At 43.1% G+C, this 21352-nt stretch overlaps 1 protein-coding gene across 1 annotated transcript in view; it reads right to left on the reverse strand.

Moving 5' to 3' along the window:
- The window catches only part of LOC138537374 (trypsin-like), a 407565-nt gene that overhangs the window by 83338 nt on the left and 302875 nt on the right, over positions 1-21352 (reverse strand). The window contains exon 4 of the mRNA XM_069641453.1: positions 7347-7486. Coding sequence (XP_069497554.1) covers positions 7347-7486 — 140 coding nt within the window. The remainder of the gene's footprint in view (positions 1-7346; positions 7487-21352) is intronic.

Below are 21352 nucleotides of genomic sequence, written 5' to 3' on the forward strand. Positions count from 1 at the left end.
TGTGTAATACATAAACTAACTAAAAAAGAACCTTTTGAATTGTTAGTTCCTGACTGTTAGTGAAGAAAAGCACCTGGCCTACTTATGTCAGTAGACAAAAAAGGGGCAGCCACACATGTGATGTCATCAGTGATGTCATCAATGAGATTTGTGATGGCATCTTTGATGTCATGGGTGTTAGTCCTTGCAGTGCATACTTGTGGCACGAGTTATGGTTGCTTAGTTTACCATAACTGGTGAATTTCGGGGTGTTTTCGGTTTTACCTGTAACCATTACGTCCCAGTAACAATGTTTTTCCATTGAATTTCATAGGTTTTTGCTAGTGAAACTTAACCATAACGTCCTTTTAACAACGTTTTGTGTTAGTGAATTTCATAGGTTTTTAGTAGGGCACTGTAACCAAAACATTGCTTTAGCATAGTGTTTTCAGCAAAGGTGATCGTTTTTTAGTAGGGTAACTTAACCATAACGTCCCTTTAACAACATATTTTCAGAGAGTACGGACTGGAAAATACCAAGACCAGAGCGTCACTACAATGTACTATGTACAATGAAGTTTGTCTACTAACTGCATAGGCGCTGCAGTAAACAATAGTAGAGAGGCATAATGTCTCATTTATTACGGAGCAATGGCAAGCACCTTAGAGTGGCTGGGAGAAAATTCCCCTCATGACGCAATGACTTACACTACTAACTCCATTGTTACGCACAGTACTGTGAAGCGTTCATTATGTAATATATATTGCTATATGTACAGCAAACACATTTTCATTTCTGTGAGAGAACATATTGGAAAGGAAAGGAAGGCAGCACAAGCGGCAACTCTTCCGCAACAGCATACGGCTATAACAAAGGAATGAAACGCTGTGCATAGCAAAAAGGACAGGCTGGAAGCCAAAGTGGAAAAATTGGTGAACAATTGTGCCGGATGAAAGGTTGTGTACAAGAGTGCTTTATTAACAAAATGAAAAAGCTCTAGACCTGCACGTGTACCCCTTCCCCATGTTAAAGGGCACCATCCCCTCAAAATCTGTGTGATGGGAGACGTTAAGGTGAGAGAGACCTCAATGTCTTACTCCCCTCACAACCAACTTGAGGAAATCCCCAATTCCCCGCAATAAGTATCCAATTATGCTACCCCTTCCCTTTGCTAATGGTGTGTACGAATGTGTACAAGTAAACATTAATAAGTGAAAGGTTGTTGCATGTATATGTAATATGTTTTTTTTTGTTGAAATGCCCTTCTCACTCAGCGGCACACAGTCCTTGTTGGAATGACCACAATTAAGGAAAAGGTAGGTGTTCTACGCACACTGCAGTTGCCCGGCCTATCTACAATGACAATGGAGGCATCCGTACGATGCCAGCATGCTCTGCATGTCCGCATGTTGTCCTCCACCTATGATGATGTGTGGGAGGAGACATTTGGTCGTTGTGCTACGTCACGCATGTGTATCTGTTCCTCTATGTCCTGGTAACACTGCCACTGTGCAGCATATGCAAACAAACGTTAATTAGGTTGCAGCACCCACCCACGGCCTACAGGTACCTATACAGATAAACATCCCACCTGCAATACTCTATAAACAGCCAGCATCTCCCAAAATGCTCGGCACACGTATGGCGACCTATTATTCAGTACAGAAGTGGCAACGGTATGCACATGCGCACAACGTATTCTGCCCAAAACGTGTCCTGCGGATAGCAGTTTGAAAGGAGAGCAGTGGGGACGTCACCATGTCACTGCACCCATGCTGTATGTGGGCTCTTTTTAGGTGACACGATCCAGACCCATTGACAGCAGCAAAGTAGAGTGTTGAGTAATGAAGGGAGTGTTTTTCGGAAAGTACACGCTTACAAACACACCACAATGGGCCGTTGTACATCTATGTAGGTTTTTGAACGGTATCCGGTGAATAATTTTTTTTAGAATGTATTATTTTTTGTTTTATATTTTTTGGGTGGGTTTCATAAGTAAAATAAAGTGTTTAAAAAAAACAGGGGCTTGGGGGAACCCCCCCATTTTAAACATAAAATCATTTTTTTTCGGCCAAATATATTCGCGAAAATGGCATTCGAAAAAATAACATTCAAAATCGTCACTATAAACCTTTTTGAACAATATAGGCCTGGCTTCCGTGTGCAAGTTCTCCACAGCAGCCCCACAAAAGGCCACACAACAGAGCTGCTCTGCAATCTGTTTGCAGCTTTTCAGAACACAGTAGCAGGCCACATAGGTTTGGTGTGTAAGTGATGTTGGACCAAATGGGCTGTGCTACATTGCGTTTGCAAGTAATTGCAACCATGTCAGTCCGGCTCAGTGTGCACATTAATGTAAAAAATTAAAAACGGCCCTTCCTGTGACCCACACCTGCAGGTGTGATAGTCCCCACTGTCCCAATGTCATGGGTAGCAAGCTGAAACCAGAAGTATGTGCACATACATTTCCCCAAAGACGGCAAGGGGCCGTACCCCAATACAGCAGAAACATTGCTTCTTCCCTTTCTACTGTCTTCTGTCCACCATGCCGTCATTGCGTACTGTTAAAAAGTTCCAAACGCATCCACCAATAACATTGAAGAGATCCCCATGTAACGGTATCTGTTCGGTACAACAGTCCTCTGCGTACACACCACGCCCAGAAACGTTATTGTGCAATCCATCTGCCTCCACAGTCCCATTTCCATTACGGCCATCCTGAAAGTCCCTGGATGTGGCTTTCGTGCTGCATGCAGGCGTGGGGGAATAAATTGCAACCAGGGTAGGCAGAGTTTGTTGTAAAGGTCAGCTCTGAAAAGAGGGTTTTTTTGTAGATGCTTCTAGAGAAACACCTTTTTTCAGTTTTTATTTGATTTTGTGTTTTTTGTGCTCACATTATTACTTCAGCACATCCTGTAGATGAACAAAGAAAACTGCATTACTAATGGACAACAACAAAATGCCATTTGCATGGAACAACTCCGCATTTCTACAACTGATGGGGTCATTGTTGCAGAAGAACATCCAATGACAGACAAAAAAGTATACATGCTTCTGTTGATGAGACCCCTTCCGACCTCTAGCTTTTGACAGCAATCATTGGAATAGGTGCATAGTAATCATGGTGGTATACATGAGAAAAGCACCTTGGCAGCAATATCAAGCTCAGTATGGGATGGGTCTTCCATCGTAGATGTATCAAGGTTTTTATTTTTGGTTTTATTTTTACGTGCGTGCGAGAAACCTTTTTTGTTTTTACTCTTTATATGCATTTCTGTTTGCCTCTCCTCATATTTATACCACATTCTTGTCAATGTTTCTTGCACAGTGTAAAAGAAAATGGCATTGCCAATGGCGCTCAAATAAATGCCATTTCTACGGAACCACTGTATATTTTGCAAACTCATGATTGCATAGTGGGTGGAGAACATGCCAGCAGTCTGCATAAATTCATACATGCTTCTGTTTATAAAACACCATCTGACCTCCAGCTAGGGACAAATTACACCGGCATGGGCCCATACTCCTCTTGGTGTTATGCATAAGAAAATGACCTTGGCAGTAGGAAAAATCTGCATCACTGCATTCAGCAACCTCTTCAGGTGACTTCCATAGTGCACCACGACAAAGTCTACGTTCGTGACGGAGGCCACATATCTGCAAAGACGAACCATCCCGCCGAAACTGCAGTACCCTGACAGCCCTAGAAAGCGTCCACTCCTTCCAACCCGAAATTACCAGCAACGCCTCTTTGCACACAACACCTGTGCACAAAGGTATCACCAACGATAAGCACTGTGTGTCTCTCCATCTCGACCAACCTCACAACATAGTATTGGGAAGAAATGGTACTGCCCCTTCTGGTTAACCACACCCTAAACACCTAATTGCCTATTTCCCACAATTGCATTTTGAGGGATTTGGCAGGATGTGGCAGTGCACTTTCCCCTCTACAGTGAGGGCCACAGCCCTGTATAGCATACACAATACTTTTCCCCTTTGCACTGGCATTTTTGCAGCACTCCCTCATTGGGTGCTGTCAAATTTTCACACACGCATGAAGCAATCACATACATAACCTCTGCATTGCACACAATCATTTCTGTACGCCACTCCATATTTACCGTTAAACACTCTCAGTGCACATTCCATTTGATTCCAAAGCCCCTCCACCAGATATTTCTACTAAAGAATGCACGATTTCAGCATCCACAAAGATCCTGAGGCACACCCAGCACATATTTGGCCATGCACACAACAGTGCAGCTCTTGCCACATCCACCACAACACTATGGATACATGCATACGAACATGTGGGCAGCTTACATTACGCACAAACGTAACATACGTAGCGGCACTTCTACCCAACTCCCCCACACTATAAAACACCCATTCATGAAAATGTGTCACAATTAGCAGAATCCACAACCATACCACAGCCTGCACAACCCCTACCCACTGCCATTCACAAAGTATTGTGTCACTGGCAACCTAAGCACACCATCTTCACAACATTGGGCCTAGTTCAATAAATTTGCACACAGCAGAGTAACCAAGCACATATTAGCTGCACTTCAACGATATCCTCTTCCATACCCACATTATATAAATACTACACCCTGTGGCCACAATGCACAACTTCTCACTGCACCATCTCCTGCTGTTCACCAAATACTGTAGCATGTTGCAATTATCACCACAACCATGGAATGCACAATACACACTTTTCAACACACTTGTGCTGCTGTAGCATGTCTACAATGTGCTTCACACTTACTCTCCAAAGATCACCATCCTTTGCCTATAAGCTGCACTTCAACCATACTTTCTTCCATACTCACCTTAAATAAACACTGCACCCTGTGGCCACACTGCACAACCTCTCACTGCACCATCTCCTCCCATACAACAAATACTGTAGCATGTTTCAACTATCACCACAACCATGGAATGCACAAGACACGCTGTTCAACTCACTTGTACTACTGTAGCACGTCTACAACGTGCTCCACACCCATTCTCCAAAGATCACCACCCTGTGCCTGATGCACTGTCAACCCTGCATTTCTGCAGTGGGTGTGCTCCTTCCACTCATTCCCTGCACTGTAATGCAACCATGTATGTCAGCATGTCACCAACTACCACTATGCACATCCGCACCACTGGCACCAGCACTCCTACCCAACCTACGCACTGCAAAGGAACTGCACAGTGCAAAATGCAACAGTTACCATAATCTACAAACATTACACTTTCTACGGCACCCCTACGCTCTTTCATTCACATACTATGGTCTTACCCACTTCCACTCAGAAACTATTTTGTCACTGCCAACCTAACCACATAATGTTCACAACATTGCCCCTACTCCAAGCAATCTGCACACAGCACACTATCCAAGCACATATAAGCTGCACTTCAACCATACCCTCTTCCATACCGACACTACGTAAACACTGCACCCAGTGCCCACACTGCGTGACTTTTCACTGCACCATCTCCAACCACACATGAAAAACGTTGCCATGTTCTAACAGTAACCTCACATGTGAAACCAAGCATACACGCATGGCATCTCACTTCTGCTGCTCTATTGCGTCTAAAATGTGCTCCACAACCGTTCTGTAGAAGTCACCACCCTCTACCTGATGCAGAGTCAAAAATGCATTACTGCCGTGGGTGTGCTCAAGCCCTAGGCTCTTGAGTGCATGGCCTACAGCATATGGCCTTCGGCCATGCACCCAATAATCTAGTCATTCAACACACCCACCGCGATGTAATCCCACCATGCATGTTACCATGTCACCAACTATGACAATCCACATACACACCACTGCCACCAGAACTCCTACCCAACCTGCGCACCACCATGGAGCTATGCAGCAATACATTGCAACAGTTACCATAATGTAGAAAGAAAACACTGTCTTCTGCACCCCTGTGCACTTTCATTCACATACTATGGGCGTATCCACTTCCATTCACAAAGTACTGTGTCACTGCCAACCTACCCACATACTGTTCGCAACATTGGCCCTACTCCAACCAGTCTGCACACACCACACTATGCAAGCAGACCCCTCCACCGGATGCAGAGTCAGACATGCACCGCTACTTCATGCACCCATGAATGCCACCATGTGCCCAACTACCGCAATCCATCCACAGAGCACAGCCACCCATGCTCCCACCCAACCTATGTCATGTGCAATTCATTCCCCTTATGAAATTCATCTGCCACCACTCACCACGGAAAGAGGTTGCCACAAACAGGTCACGGCACAAGCACGGGCCGTTACTACAACTGCCTCCAATCACCACACAAAGTAGTCGCCTGTCTAGGTACCTGCGAAGTGGCTTAATACGCACAAATACTACAGGCACTCCTGCGTCTTCTTCCACCTATTTACATATGTCACATGAACCACTTCTCACTCCCCCAATCTTTCCCTCCCTTCTTGCCGCTAAACACATGGCATATGGTATATTTTCCAGACCCTCCGCTGCCGCACTGTCCTCAGATACACCATGGTGGCATTAGCCAAAAAATGTTCACTCACAGCACACTTCCCTCAAGCCAACCACCGGCCACGTCCAAAGTTCTCTGACAGCACGCCGTTCCGCAAGCCAATTACACTTCTGTCCGCGGAGCGAACAAGGGAATGGGTTTGCCCATCCGACCCAGATATCACACATTTTTAGAGATGTACATTTCAGTTGTTTGCAACAAAAGTACTGATCGGATACACACCAAACACACAAAAGCAGGCTTTCTCACCCAAGCCCCGCTCCTGCCGCAAATTTTGGGCAAATCTGTCCAACCGTTCGGGCTGTAGCCGTGCACACATTTTTTGCCCATTCAGTGTATGGAAATAAAAAAATGTTTGGACCCCCCTATAACTTTGACCCTCTTGCACGAAACCTCGCCCAACTTGGCGAAAAAATTCTGAAAAATTCATAACTTTTTTGTGCAAAGTTTGGTGAGGATTCCTCCAGGGGGGGCCAAGTTATAAGCCACCGAAAAAGTGCTCTTCCTATGAGTTTAGCAACTTAACCATAACGTGTCTGATCCACAATATTTTCGCAGCATGATTTCTCCCTACATTAGACAGGCGCTATAATGACTAATCCGCATTTGTACCTTCAAACTATCCACTCCATCTGGCAGGTACATGTACAATTAGAAAATGATATGACTGTAAATTGGACTTAATTCGTTATGGTTGAGCTTTAATAAAAAAAAATGTGTTCGTTTTTGTGAAAGCTTTTAATAGATATCTAAACTTGGAGGCCATTCAATCGCAGCTGCAAGGAGATTGTATTACAAGCTTTCTTTAAAGAAATACTAGACCAATAGAATGCTTACCTGACATGAATCCTTGCCACCCTCTAGAACCCCTGCACATAGCATGCCATCACTTATTTTATCGTCAGGGTAGGCTGCGGCGCAGTCAGCATTAGAAAAGGTTGTCACATTCAGACATTGAAGAAGGTTCGGATAGTTTTCTGGGCAGGAAAAAACAGGTATTAGTTATATTTTTTTTAATGAAAAGGAACTCCTCAGTCAATTGCTCGTAGTTTAAATGAATTACAATGATGCTTTTTTGTCAAACAGAAAAACAATTACAGCACATCAAACCAAGGCTGTCGGTAGTCTTTTCAACATCCCTTTCCTCCCATTGTAAATAAAAAGGATGGTATATCAGAAACTTTGCACCTGTGCAAATGCAATTAGCACTAGGTCAGAAATCAGTGAAATTCAAAAAACATATCCTTTCAAAGCATTTTTAAGTGAGTACAATATTTGTCATACTAGTAGCAGTAGAGTAAACGCCATCTTCGTCCGAGTCCTAGCACTAGCATGAAGTGCACAAATACATTGAAATAATACATTTTTTCTACTACTGCTAAGTTTCTGTAACATGGTCGTAAAACGGGACTAGTCGGTCACAAACAGTGTGTGCACCATGTATATGAATAATTTACACACGTGTAATATTTGACCAACTTACCATAGGAAATAGAATTGTGAATTAACTCTTTGCAGGAAATATTACAACAAAATGTGGGTGTGTCATCACATCACGTGTGTAAACGGCATTAGCACCAACAAAACTTGTGATGAAATTACATTGGTGCTTCTGCTGTTTATGCACACCCAGTATTTAACTAATTGTTAGGACATGTTGCTCTCTTGGGAACTTTCCCTCCATAGTTCTATGGACCCCAAAGCAGTTGCTTTTGTTTTTGAACCAGTCCTGACTTTTTACAAGAAAGTGAAGTCTTCAGCTTCACTCCCCTGGCCTTTTGCTCATTTTGTTATGGGGAACATGATCAGTCCTTCAGACTACCTGTGTAACATTTTAACATTGCAAACACAATCCTACAATGCAGTGCAATGAGGATACATTTATATCAAATTATTTTTTTACACTTGGGATGTTTAGTTACTTGTATATGTGCCTAAAGACAAGCTGGTGAAAGCAATTATATTTTTTACAATGTTTCTGTTATTTCTGGGGTGTACATTCACATTTACCACATATGACTTTTAAACGTGACTAGTGTCCTAAAATGGTCACGCAGCAAGATGTTTGCTTGTTTTTTGGCCCTATTGTTGTTTGGGTTCTTCCTGCCTTGCCAAGTCAGGACATCCATATAAGGTTTGCATTTGAAAGGGAAAGCTGCTGCTTTCACGGGCTAGTGATGCCTTTGTATCTGCATGGCTCAGGAAGGGGGTGGGACTATTTGTTATCAGTCCACATCTGTGGCACCAGTGAGTCTGGGTGTTGGGGCATGCAATAAACTAATAGCTGTCCCTAATTGGTTTTAAAGGTGCCAATCCTTCCCATAGGTGGGCTTGCACTTCCTTCCAGCTGGAACTTCAGTTGTCACCCGTTTATGTTGAAAGTCACGTTCCTGACAAATAATCACCTCCCAGCTTCAAGGGCTACGGCTCTGGAAGTTATTCTTCAACCACGACTGGAAGGACACCTGCCATCATCAGTGTGCAGTGACTGTCACTTCCCCCATCTTGTGAAGTGTCCTGAGGTCTGCATCGGTGCTTTGTGCATTTCTACATTGCCAAGGATTGCACTCTGATGCTGGACCCAACCGGAAGAATACTTGCACCCGCAGCTCCCAGGCACCTCTCTCCAGAACCAAAAGTCCGAAAACCAACCGCCAGCAACCCCCAGTCAACCCATCCAGTCATCGGAGAAAATCAGTGTCAGGGGGTTTAGTAAACACAAAGCACTTGCCTCCCAGTGTCCTCCGTAGGATAACATTAAGAACAAGTCTCTTTGCATCCTTTAATTCCACTGCTTTTGGGTCATCACTCCTGAGCATTGAAACCTGAAAGAAAATAACACATTTTTACTTACCAGTAACTTTGTTGCATCTCTTCTCTTGAACTTTCACCAACACAAGTACTTTACCTGCATATGATACTTTCGAGGGGAAAACATTGTGACTTTTTGGCACAAGGACCCACTCTTCATAGGGAATGGGCTCCTGAAGCGAAGGGCACATTTCTTGCGACTTGATTCCATTTTACTGCATCACTTACTTACCTTCATTAATTAATGTAAGTCATTGAATGCATTGTAACAACCTATGGGGACTGTACATATGTTTATTATTGATTGGTGTGAAATATTGTTACCTATACTCTGCAAGTATATGTATGCATTTCGGTATAGATGGACAACATTCACATTTGTGTGTATATGTGGCCTACATGTATAACTGTGTGTATATGTGGCCTACATGTATAGCAGAGAACAAACAGATTTGCAAATTGTAACTTTTCTATTCATTTTCTTCCTGATTTAAAATGTTTTTGACTATATAATTGATTTGTAAGTTAATTGTATATTTAAAGACCCATTAGGTTAAACTTGGATGGTATTCACAAACATTTGCATTGCTTTCCAAACCCTCTTTCTGAGCCAGTTATTAGACTGCCCTCTTCTACAGATCTGATAGCAAGTCACGTGTGCATAGCATAAGTATTCAATGTACAATACAAATTGTGCTTCTAAGTTACAATTGTGCAGCAGGTCAGTTGAGCGTACTTTACACCTTAGAGTTACTACTTTTTCCAAGCTTCAATCACACTTCCAGATGGAATCATTGCTTTTGAATCGCCCCTCGTGCACACAATGATCACTCAAAATCAAATAATAAAAAAAATGTTTACTTAGGGAAGAGGTCAAGGATTAGACATGTGCATCAGTGGTGGCTGATGAATTTTATAACTCGAGGGGCATAAATATCTGTCCCCGATATGGCTGAGTGACCGAGCATATTGATGGAACCCACACCACTCAAGGGAGGTACTGAGGGATTCTCCCTCTGAAATTTGTTTTGAAATAATCAGTGAAAATGGTGCATTATGGAGCACACTACATAGAAAAATTGGGTAAAAAGCCAAACAGTTTTCAATTGGGTTTTGTTGGGTAGCTCATGAAAAAAAAATCCAATAGATGCAATTCAACAACAGGGCACATGAGCATTTCTCCAACACATTTTCATGAGGCCTTTTCCCACTATAAGTGCCAGTATAAAACATTTTCACACTGGCTCTGCCCATACATTTCCATGCTGATTGCAAGATTGTATCCTAGTATTCCCATATAAGAACATACTCATGTTTGCTTTGTGCATAATCCCAGTAATCATACTATAGGAAAACATGTCCATGTTTGTTCTGCCAATATATGGCAGTATTCCCACATAAGAACATACTCCAGTTGGCTTTACCATTAAAAATGCATGTCAAAGTATAAAAACATGTTCAAACTAGGTGTACTAAAATGCCAGTCGAGCTACTATATCAAAGATGCCCAATCCAAAATGCCATACCACAATACGAAATAACTGAACTGGCTGCATTGAAATGCCAATCTAGCTACATAATAACACTTATGATTATTTTACAAAATGTCATACAGCAATAGGGAATGGCTAGACTAAGTGAATAAAAGTGACGGTCTTGCTCCATAATGACACTTATCATGCTTGTTTTACCAACGATGCCCATTACAAAATGCCATACCACAATATGAAATGATTGCATTGAAATGCCAGTCTATCTACATCATAACACTTATGCTTGTTTTACCAAAGGTGCCTAACACAAAATGTCATGCCACATTAAGAATAATACCACTGATGCTGCTTGCTTTATCAAAGATTCCCAATACAACATATCATGCCTCAGTAAGAAATGGCTAGACTGGTTACATAAAAAATGCCAGTCTTGCTTCATAATAATACTTATCATGCTTGTTTTACCAAGATGCCAATACAAAATGTCATACCACAATAAGATATGCCAAGCCTGCTCCATGGTGTCTCAGCGCCTTGCAGTCAGACATAATCACAACAATGAGGAATGTGATTATGTGTGATTGCGAGGTGCACCGGGCACTGGGGTAAGGCATATTTTTTTATTGCCCCTCGATCATAGATGCACAGTAAAACATGCCACACCTGTCCCTTGGGTCTTTGGGTCCCAAGCTCCTCACACATGCACACAATCAATGTGGTTATGTTTTTATGCAAGGCACTGGAGGGCCAGTTGGGCAGATATTGTATTTTTTACTACACATCTATCAGAGATATTCAGTAAAAAAAAAATACCATGCCTGTCCCCTGGGCCTCAAAGTGGCAAATACACACACACACACACACAATCAAAGTGATTATGTGTATCCAAGGCGCTGGGTGGTCAGGGGGGTAGGTATGGTAATTTTTACAAGGCATCTTTGATAGATGTCCAGTAAATGAATACCATGCTTGTCCCCTGGGCCACACAGTACCAAACACACACACACACACACACATACACAAAGTGATTATGTGTGTATGCATGGTATTATGGAGCGGGGGAGGCAGGTATGGTATTTTTTACTAGACATCTATCATAGATGTCCAGTAAACAAATACCATGCCTGTCCCCTGGGCCTCAGAGCACCAAACACACACACACGCACAAAGTGATTATGTGTGTATGCAAGGCACTGGGGGGCCAGGGGTGCAGTTATGTTGTTTTTACTGGAAATATATATTAGATGTCCAGTAAAATAATACCATCCCTGACCCCTGGGCCCCACGACTCCTCAACTAGAGAGCTGATTTAGGCCAGCGGGGAGTGGTTTTGTGCAAAAAAGGCATTTTTAAATGCCTTTGTTGTACAAACCAACTACCCCCATTGGCCAAAATCATCTCAGACCAGCACAAACACACACACACAACATACACACAGCAAGCACTCGCTGTCTCATTTACAGTCACAAGAACCCATCATTCACTCACTCATAACACAAGCCAATGCATCCATACACACATTTAAATCTACACACAGCAAGCACTTTTTCATTCACACGAACATCCATTATGCAATTACTCAAAACAAAAGCATACACGTATCCATACACATATTTAAATAATAAACATACAAACACACACATTTACACAACACACACACATAACATATACACAGCAAGCACTCTCTGTTTCACACGAACATTCATCATTCGCTCACTCAAAACACAAGCATACACGCATCCATACACATATTTAAATAAATAAATGAACATTAAAAAGCACACATTTAGGCAACATATACACTGCAAGCACTCTTTCATTCAGACAAGCACCAATCATGCACTCTCAAAACACAAGCATACACGCATCCATACACATATTTAAATACTAATCAAATGAACATACAAACACACATATTTACACAACATACACACAGAAAGCACTCTCTCATTTACACCAGCATCCATCATAAATTCACCTAACAACACAAGCATGCACGGATCCATGCACATAATATACATTTTAAAAATGAACTTTCTGCTGCGGGTCTTGGGGTTCCAGTGCTCCATCCCCCTGCAAACATGAACAGGAATCGGGATGTTTCCTGGTTCCTGCATAGGCGTGCAAGGGGGCTGAGCGTGGGTCCATAGATGCCCCACTTCAGCCTGCTCTTTCTGTACGTGCGAGGAGGCACGGGAGCACCCCTTTGCACATTCAGACGTGCAGTTCCCCAGCCAGAATTTCAAATGAGCCATGCGAGGCTGGTGAAGGAAATGCCCCCAGCATTGCATGGCTCATTGAACTTGCACGGCTAGGGAAATGTAACTGTGGAAGGGAAACAAGGTTAAGAACACTCCCTGAGCTGAAAAAAAACAGCTGAGGGAGTCCTCGTATTTTACTGTGCTGGCTCCTCCATAATGGGTCAGAGGGGGCCAAGACCCGGTGGGTTGACACACCTTCACCCATTATGGACAAGCCTCCCCTGTTACGCATGTAATGGAAATTACTATGTATAAACAAAAGAAAAAAAATGAAGAGTAGTTGAATGTTTCAATGAATCAAAACACATTTTGCCTAAGTTGTTCTGGCAGTTAAGGTACACTTTTTTTTTCTAGCTGGCCTTAATCAGAAAGGTATGTGAGCAGATGTGAGGAAGCCAGTGTTATTTTTTGGGATTTAGCTGATTGGTGGTTCAGCCAAATGTTTAATGGGGCGTCTACCATTACACATGCATGTTATGGAATTCTTTGCAAAAGGATACTCGGAGCATAGTGTCTTGATTGCCTATGTTTATGCATGACTACAAGCCTCTTATCTCCACCTCATTTGAGGCTGTGAAAACAGACCCCTGGTCATCAGTCATTCATGTCAAAACACACCCAAGGCTGTGTCTCAATGGTAAAATACAGGCATGCCTAGGTTTATGTGCTTATCAAGATGATTAAACATATACAGTCAGGAATTGTAATGTTTTTAGACTCAAAGAGATACCACTCTGACGCATTACTCTGAATTATACACTTGACACAGGAGTTATCATGTTCATACATTTAATATGACCCCCTATCTTCTGAGGGTTCTTATTTTCACTAAACAAGCTAAAGCAAAAGCAGATATAACATAACATAACATCACACATATGAAAAAGTTTGCCATGTGGACAGAGAGCATATGTGAATGGATAAATGATAGAACAAGTTGTGGTTTTAGTTTAACAGCATGTGTAACCTTTATCTCTGATTAAGCTATGCTACACTATACTATGTTATACTACACCACCATATCATACTATACTATATCATACTATACCATACTATACTATACGCCATCAGTCTCCATGCACACAGCAAGCCCCCACCTGACAATCACGTTTAGAGCAGAGTGTGCTTCAAATTAAACTTCTGGGGTTGACAAGTTTGCTTAGCTGGGACTGGCTGTCTCGCTCCTATGCTGCTACTGCTGCTCTGCACTCCTCCCCAGCCCCTATGGATTGAATGGACTGGCAAATCTGCTGGGCTTCCTCCACTTTTCCCTCTTTGTGCTGGGCTATATGTGTATCAAGTAACATGGTGGCCCTGCAGGAGTGCATTTGTCATATCAATTGTTTGGAACAGTGAGGGCTAAAGCTAGCATGTCACTGTGTTCGTTCGAGGTAGGCCTCCTATGTAAAACTACATTAGGCGGGTTTTTGCACCTCACAGTGAGATGTCTGCACCCGTTTAGTAAATGCTAGGGCTGTGCCCAATAGAATATTTATTATTCAGGCGAATACTGAATAGTTTGTCAACTATTCGGCCAAAGCCGAATATGAAGCCGAATAGTTTCTTTATTTAATAAATCATGTGCCCTATTTGAAAAAACACACTTATTGAAAAAAACATATATAGCACCATTTTAAATGCATTCTACACTTTTAATTCACTATGTTGTAATCAATGCAGCATCTTTCTTTAAATTATAAAAATAAAATGAGCAGTTTTAACCAGGGACCAACTGAACAGATCGTTGCATATTCAAAACCTGTGCCAGTCAAAGTAGGAGACTTCACAAATGCAACAGTACTTGGATGCAATGAACAAAATAGATATTGCAATTTGCAGCTGCCTTTGTGAATCAGACGCATTGCTTTCTCTATCCAGTTGCAAAGTCACTGCAGTGGAGTTACAAAACTTCTTTGCAGCTCACATAGAAATGTATAAAATGATAATGTCAGCTCATGCAGGACACACGTCAAGAGGATATCTGAAATGTGTGAACTCCATCTCACACCTATTCACGCCACCCCCTCATAGGCCAAACAAAGCAGAAGGACTCTCCAAGAGAGGGTGTTGCTGTTTGGTGAATGGGTAAGCAACCATTCATTTATTACATTTGTTTTTGCACATCAGGTCTAACTATTCATTGCATTAAAAAACAAATACAAAAAATATAACAATTCAGGATCATAGATAGGGGAAGTTTGTTTATGCAACTCTGATGGTCACCAAAACAATTAACCAAAGTATAGCAGCACTAAATTATACTCTACCATTTACTTCATCCTTGATCGAAATATAGGCCCTCATTACGACCCAGGCGGTAAGTTACCGCCTGGGTCGTACCCTTACCACCATGGCGTAAACTACGTTTACGCCATGGTGGTTGGCGGATTTACCGCCCCATTCCAAGGTGAGTGGGGCGGTAAATCCCCATTTCCCATTTTACCCTTCCCCATTCCCATTTTCGCCCCATAGGGGCAAAAAAGCAGCCGTTAAAAGCCATCCCGCAAAGGGAACCTTGTAATCAGGCGTTAAGGGTCGGCGCCGTTCATGGCGCCGTAAACCCCTTAACGCCTGAGTCAGAATGAGGGCCATAGTCCTATTCTGACCAATATATTTGCTGCAGTTTTCCACTAAACTTGCTGTTGCTTTTGTCAATTTCATCTTTTTGCCAGTGTAGTGCTGTTTTTGTTTTGATTTCTTTGGGCAATAAAGAAAGCTGCTTGGATAGTCTGGTGTGTTAAAGCAGCGGCATCCTTGAATTAATCTGAGTGGCCTGCAGGCCTCACACGATTCAGCCTTTCATTCTTCAAAGGATAATTGCACAAGCATCACATTTTTACTACAAAGCAATATATATAAAACATAGACAGGTGTGCAAACGTACACGGAAATCTGCCCCATATATTGAATTGCAGCCCTCTGGTGGCTTTGAGAGTGAGCTTTGCAAGATTTGCCCGTCTCCACTTGCTCGTCCAGTTGTGTTAATGCTGAAGGCTCCGCTGTGGAGTTTACACCCATTTCTTTAAAAAAAGGTTAGTCTGACCAGGCCCCTTCTCCCAAGCACTGCTGGTATCCCTCTTGCCCCAGCATTCAAATGCAGCTAGAAGTGATTAAACAGCAATTATGACCTTCACCCATTTCTGCGTAAACAATGGTCCACAATATCTTGTCCTGATGGAAAGGTGTTGTGTCTCAGTCTGGTCTGTTCCTGCATTACCTTGGCAGTACCTAGACCAGCTGTTAATATGTTTGTCAAAAGAGCAAAATGCTCATTTTGTTACGCTCACCTGGTTCCCACGGGGACGTCGATCTGGACTGGCCTGGTGCCACGTAGAGCCGAGATGACTGACTGGACACCCCCACTTACTTCGTTTGTCGGCTCGTATGAATATCTTTCTGCAAAGAAGAAAGGGAATTAACCTCCCGTAATTCGAGCGTTAACCCACCTTCCACTCCTGTTGTCTGCCCACTGACCACTCCCGATGTTCCCTCTTGTTCTCACCTGATGGTTTAGAAAGGTGAGCTCTCCATCCTGCATCGAGCGCAGGGGCGCGTAGACAACCAGTTACTTCACTGGCGTGGAGGAATTGGTGAGTTCCAGTATTGACTCTAGGATCCAATAGTTTGTAAGAGTTCAAATGTCTGATCTTCACTCTTTCCGATTCCTTGTAGGTTGCCGACTTAACCACCACGAAGAATCCAAAGGGCAGTTGGTGAGAGTCAGGTAAGTCTATAGTTGTTTTCCCCTTAGGGGCCGGGGTACGGCGATGATGCAGAGTTAGCTACGCCGACCCGATATGAGGTGAGTACCCCCTGCGGTAAATCAGGTAAGTCTTTGGGGGTAGCTTGTAGTGTCCAGTGGTTTGCCCTTAGGGGTGGGGGTGCGGCGGTGATGCAGAGTTAACTGCGCCGGCCCGAGATGAGGTGAGTACCCCCCGTGGTAATCCGGTAAGTCTTTGGGGGTAGCTTGTATTGCCCTTTTGCATTCCCGTGCTCACCTGGCTTTTCTTGTCCCCTTAGATATCGGAGAGCGGTTTGGAAATGCAGGGTCCGCGATGGAGTGAGGAAAAGCTGCACTGGATGGTGAGTACAGCGCGGCGCTGCGAGGTGCGTGACGATGCGCGTGCGATGACTCCTTCTTCAAGATCGACGGCGCGATGGTTCAAGAATTCAGGTAAGGTTTCAAGTTTGAACCTCTTCTCCTTCTTTCTTTTCGTTTCCAGGTGGTCCAGGACTGAAGCGGGCGTGGCTGAAGACTGGAAGATGCTGGAGGCACGGTGAGCGTTACGCTGCAGAATGCAGAATAACGCGAAGCACGTGTGGCTGTCCGGGCGTGGTTTAAATAGCCTAGGAAGAAGTCCCAGGTAAGTATTCTTCCACAGCCCCCACCAGAGAAAAAAGTAGTCCCTTAGGTAAAATAGTCCCTCCTAAGCCCCATTTGGCTTGTGGCTTCGTGCAGCATGGTCTGCACCAGGTGAGTATGCAGCATGGTCTGCATTAGGTAGGTTTTCTGTAATGAGCCTGGCGGCCATGGCGCCAGGACTGATTTTATCCTTATGAGCCTGGCGCCATAGGCGCCAGGACTGCACCCAAACAGCCCCTAACTGAGGTTTTTGGGCATGCTTCAAATGGCATGATGCCTGCTTCTGGGGTTGCTGGGCCTGGTCTGGCTTCCCGGGGGCAGGCATCATGACACATTTTGAGAAATGAGCATGTGAAGGGGCTTAATATTTAGGAGTCCCAAAGCACATAACCAAATCCCTTTCATATATGAACTAGACAAAAGGCCCTAAATGCACATTCTCATTAGAGAATTGATTTATGTCAGAGTTGAACACACTGCCACTAGCCACACCAAATTAAAAATGCTTTAAAGAAAACTTTTCAGGGGTCTAGTCCTATGTTTTGCAGAACAAAAAGGCAATTTAATCACTACTACCTGATAGTTTATTTTTGTATTCCTCATTAAAGCAGAATCATTTTCTAGCTCTGGTTGCCTTCATTCTCTGATTGCTCTGAGTAGGTGTAGGGTGTTCTCTCTCTGCATGGTCAGGGGAGGTGGGAGGCCATGCAGGGATTTAGGTTTAGTAGGGCAGGGCAAGCAGAATTCCAGGTAGGGGATTTGTTTTGTTGTGGTGGTAGGTGGAATGCCATGTATGATATTTACGTTAGGGGTGGGAAGTTTGTGGGGGTGTTGGGGAGACAGGATGCCAGTAATGGGGACTTGTACTTATGCCGGCAGTGTGAGTAATGGTGTCTTTGGTTCCAAGATGTACATGCTCATTTTGCCGGATCAGCCCACATTTGACACTCAGAGCTAAGCCGGACTCTAAAGCTCAGCACTGACTTGGCCCATCACAGGAATTCTCTGGCTCTGCCAACTCTAAATCCTGCAAATTCCACCAACAGAGCATAGATCTCTGACTGTCTCATACAGAGTCCTCAAACCCATCTTTACCCACTGTCACACACTGGCCCGCTTTGGAACTGCAGTGATTACCCAACATAAATTCCTCTGAGAGGCTGGTTAGGTGAGGGCATATTACTCTGCCTGACATACCCAGCCCCTCTAAGTAGTCTCGCTGCTAGTACCTATTGTGAATCCATAATGTTTCTCATGGTCATGGCCCATAAGAACAAATGCTGCTCACTTTTCACTCATCCTCGTCACTCATTCTCACCAATAGACAAACATGTGCATCTTATCATTTCTGATAAAATATCAGATAATGTTAAACTCAGGACTCAAGTCCTTAAGAAAAGAAAAGGGGGACTATGCAATGGGAAGTGACATGACTGGAACTGAAAGTATCCTAAAGTGAAATATGCACATGTCTTTCAGTTTGTCTTTTCCAACTGAAGAAAGTGCACATTGCATATAAACATTCACCAAAAGAAAAGATTTTCCTGTATTGTTGCTGGCTAAGTATAAAAGGTGAGAACCTTTTATGTCTAAGAATCTCTAACAAAACATGTTCTAAAGAGAAGATTACAATATAAGATATTTTACAGCTCTGTGATAGCAGTTTGTCTGATCTTGTTGCGAAGTGTCTGGTCTAATTGTATTTATTTTTTGCAAACTGAAGTCTATATTTGCCTTTCTGAGTTCTTGTTGCATTGTATTCAAAAAGAGAATGACAAAGTATTCAGCAAGAGCCGGATAGCAAGAAACTATTCGGCTTGAGCCAAACAGCCGTAATTCGGCCGAATACTTACTTTAAGCCGAAGTTCGGTACACTACTAGTAAATGCCTTCACAGCATTTGTGAATCTCTGCAACATTACGCATGGTATGCTTCTGCGGGCTATATTAGTTGGCTATCTGTTATCAAAAGACATCTATCTCACTTGTTACCCAGTACTTTGTATGGCACCCTATGGGTCTTAACTTTGCGAATGTGCAAGATGCTTCTGTTCGTGTCTGTCAATTTCCTGTTCTTGAATCATTATCAGATAAAACACTCCCCGTGTGAGATCAAACGGCTGAACTCAGATAACACCTAATGGTATGAAGTCAAAACTAACACCTAATGGTGTAAAGTTAAATCAGGCTGTTAGCTGTCATTTGTGGTTGGCCGATCTGCCAGAACAGGAAAGCACCAGTTCCTGGACGTCGGCTGATCTTGCAGAGCCTACAAATATTTGTTCAGCAAGTGTCGCACACTAATCTTTCATTGCTACAAACTAACTTTCTATGTTAAAGTGTGCTGTATGTTTAAGAACATATTTGCTACAATGGCTACAGGTTGTGTAAAACATGAAAAGCTGTCTTAAATTTAAATTAATCTTAGTTCGTGTCAATAGGACACTCTGAGTGAAAGCTGTATGAGCCAGAGGCCTCTCCATTATACAGACAGCTGGAAGAGAACACAATGGGCCTCATTACACGGATGGCGGTAGGGATTTACTGGTACCGGTATACCGCCTTACTACGAGGTCCCTTTGCTGGTTGGGGGATTTAACGCCTGCTTTTTGCAGGCGTTAAAATCCAACCCGCTAAGGGACCTCGGAGCTAATTACGGCACCGCAAAATTGCGGTGCTGTAATTAGCGCCTTCCCCATTCCCATAGAGCTCTATGGGGCAGTAATGGGAATGGGGAAGGGCAATGGCAGAAAGGGGATTTACCGCCCCTCCAACCTTGGAATAGGGCGGTAAATCCCTTTTCCGCCAAAGGGGTGCCGGTATTTTACCGGCATGAGCCATGGCGCTAATAGCGCCATGGCTCACCGCCTACCGGGTAATGAGGCCCTATATCTCTCAGCACTGAAGTAAGACATCAGTGGTTTTAAGATCTGTGCTCAGCCTTAAAGTGAGCTTTTTGTGTTTCAAACTGACATGTTCATTCGTCCATTGCATCAAAAGCACCACAAATTGTACTTACTTCAATTTTGCAATTAAGGTGAAGAGAGTGAGGCTTTGACTATTCCTAAACAAGATACTATCTATTATATTTAAAAAACCTAGGCATTGATTAAAATACTAAGCTACGTATTCGAAAAAATGTGTACCAGTGCAAGTGCAATTTTGCATGCTATTAGTACAAGAGAAAATTCAGAGTAGTGCAAAGAACATATTTTTTACAGTTTTTTTTACTCCTCTGCATGTTTTACACCAAGGCAACATTTCCCAAGTACGAATACAGGGGTTGTCAGCTGATGTAAACATTGCATTGGTGCAAAAATATATGGAAAGAATATGATTGACACAGTGCTAACTCCATGCAAAATTGTACCTGCACCAGTGCTTGGTTTATCGAATATGTACAGTTACAAAACACATGTGCATGAATCACATATGTCACTTGGCAATAGGTTCTCAATTTAACATGATCCATGGTTGCATTGCAAGTAAATAGTGTGTGTTTTGTGTTTGTTTGTTTGTGTTCCACATCCCAATGACAAGTAACTGTAAGTTCATTTTCAACAGAGAGAGAATACATGAGGGTGGAAGAGGCAAAGGTAGAGATTGAGAGAAGTAACATCAGAACAATTGTATAGAGGAGTGGAAAAGGTTGGCAATTATAGGCTGTCAGCAGTGAGAAGTTACCTGGTGGAACAGGACAAGATACAGCGTAACAGTCAGATAGCCACAGTCAGCCCATTATCTACGAACGGTTAAAGGAGGAGCAATCTCATGTCAGAACAGGGAAGTTAGCAAACAGCTAGATGGAGGGTCAGAAGAGAGGCTCAAAGAGAGGCTGCCAGTCATGAGAGGATATCATTTTAGCAAGGAGCAAAATGAGACAGGCTTATGTGGTAGTGTCAGGCCCACTCAGACA

The sequence above is a fragment of the Ambystoma mexicanum genome, chromosome 1p (genome assembly GCF_040938575.1).
Source record: "Ambystoma mexicanum isolate Mex_15411 chromosome 1p, UKY_AmexF1_1, whole genome shotgun sequence".
NCBI lineage: Eukaryota > Metazoa > Chordata > Amphibia > Caudata > Ambystomatidae > Ambystoma > Ambystoma mexicanum.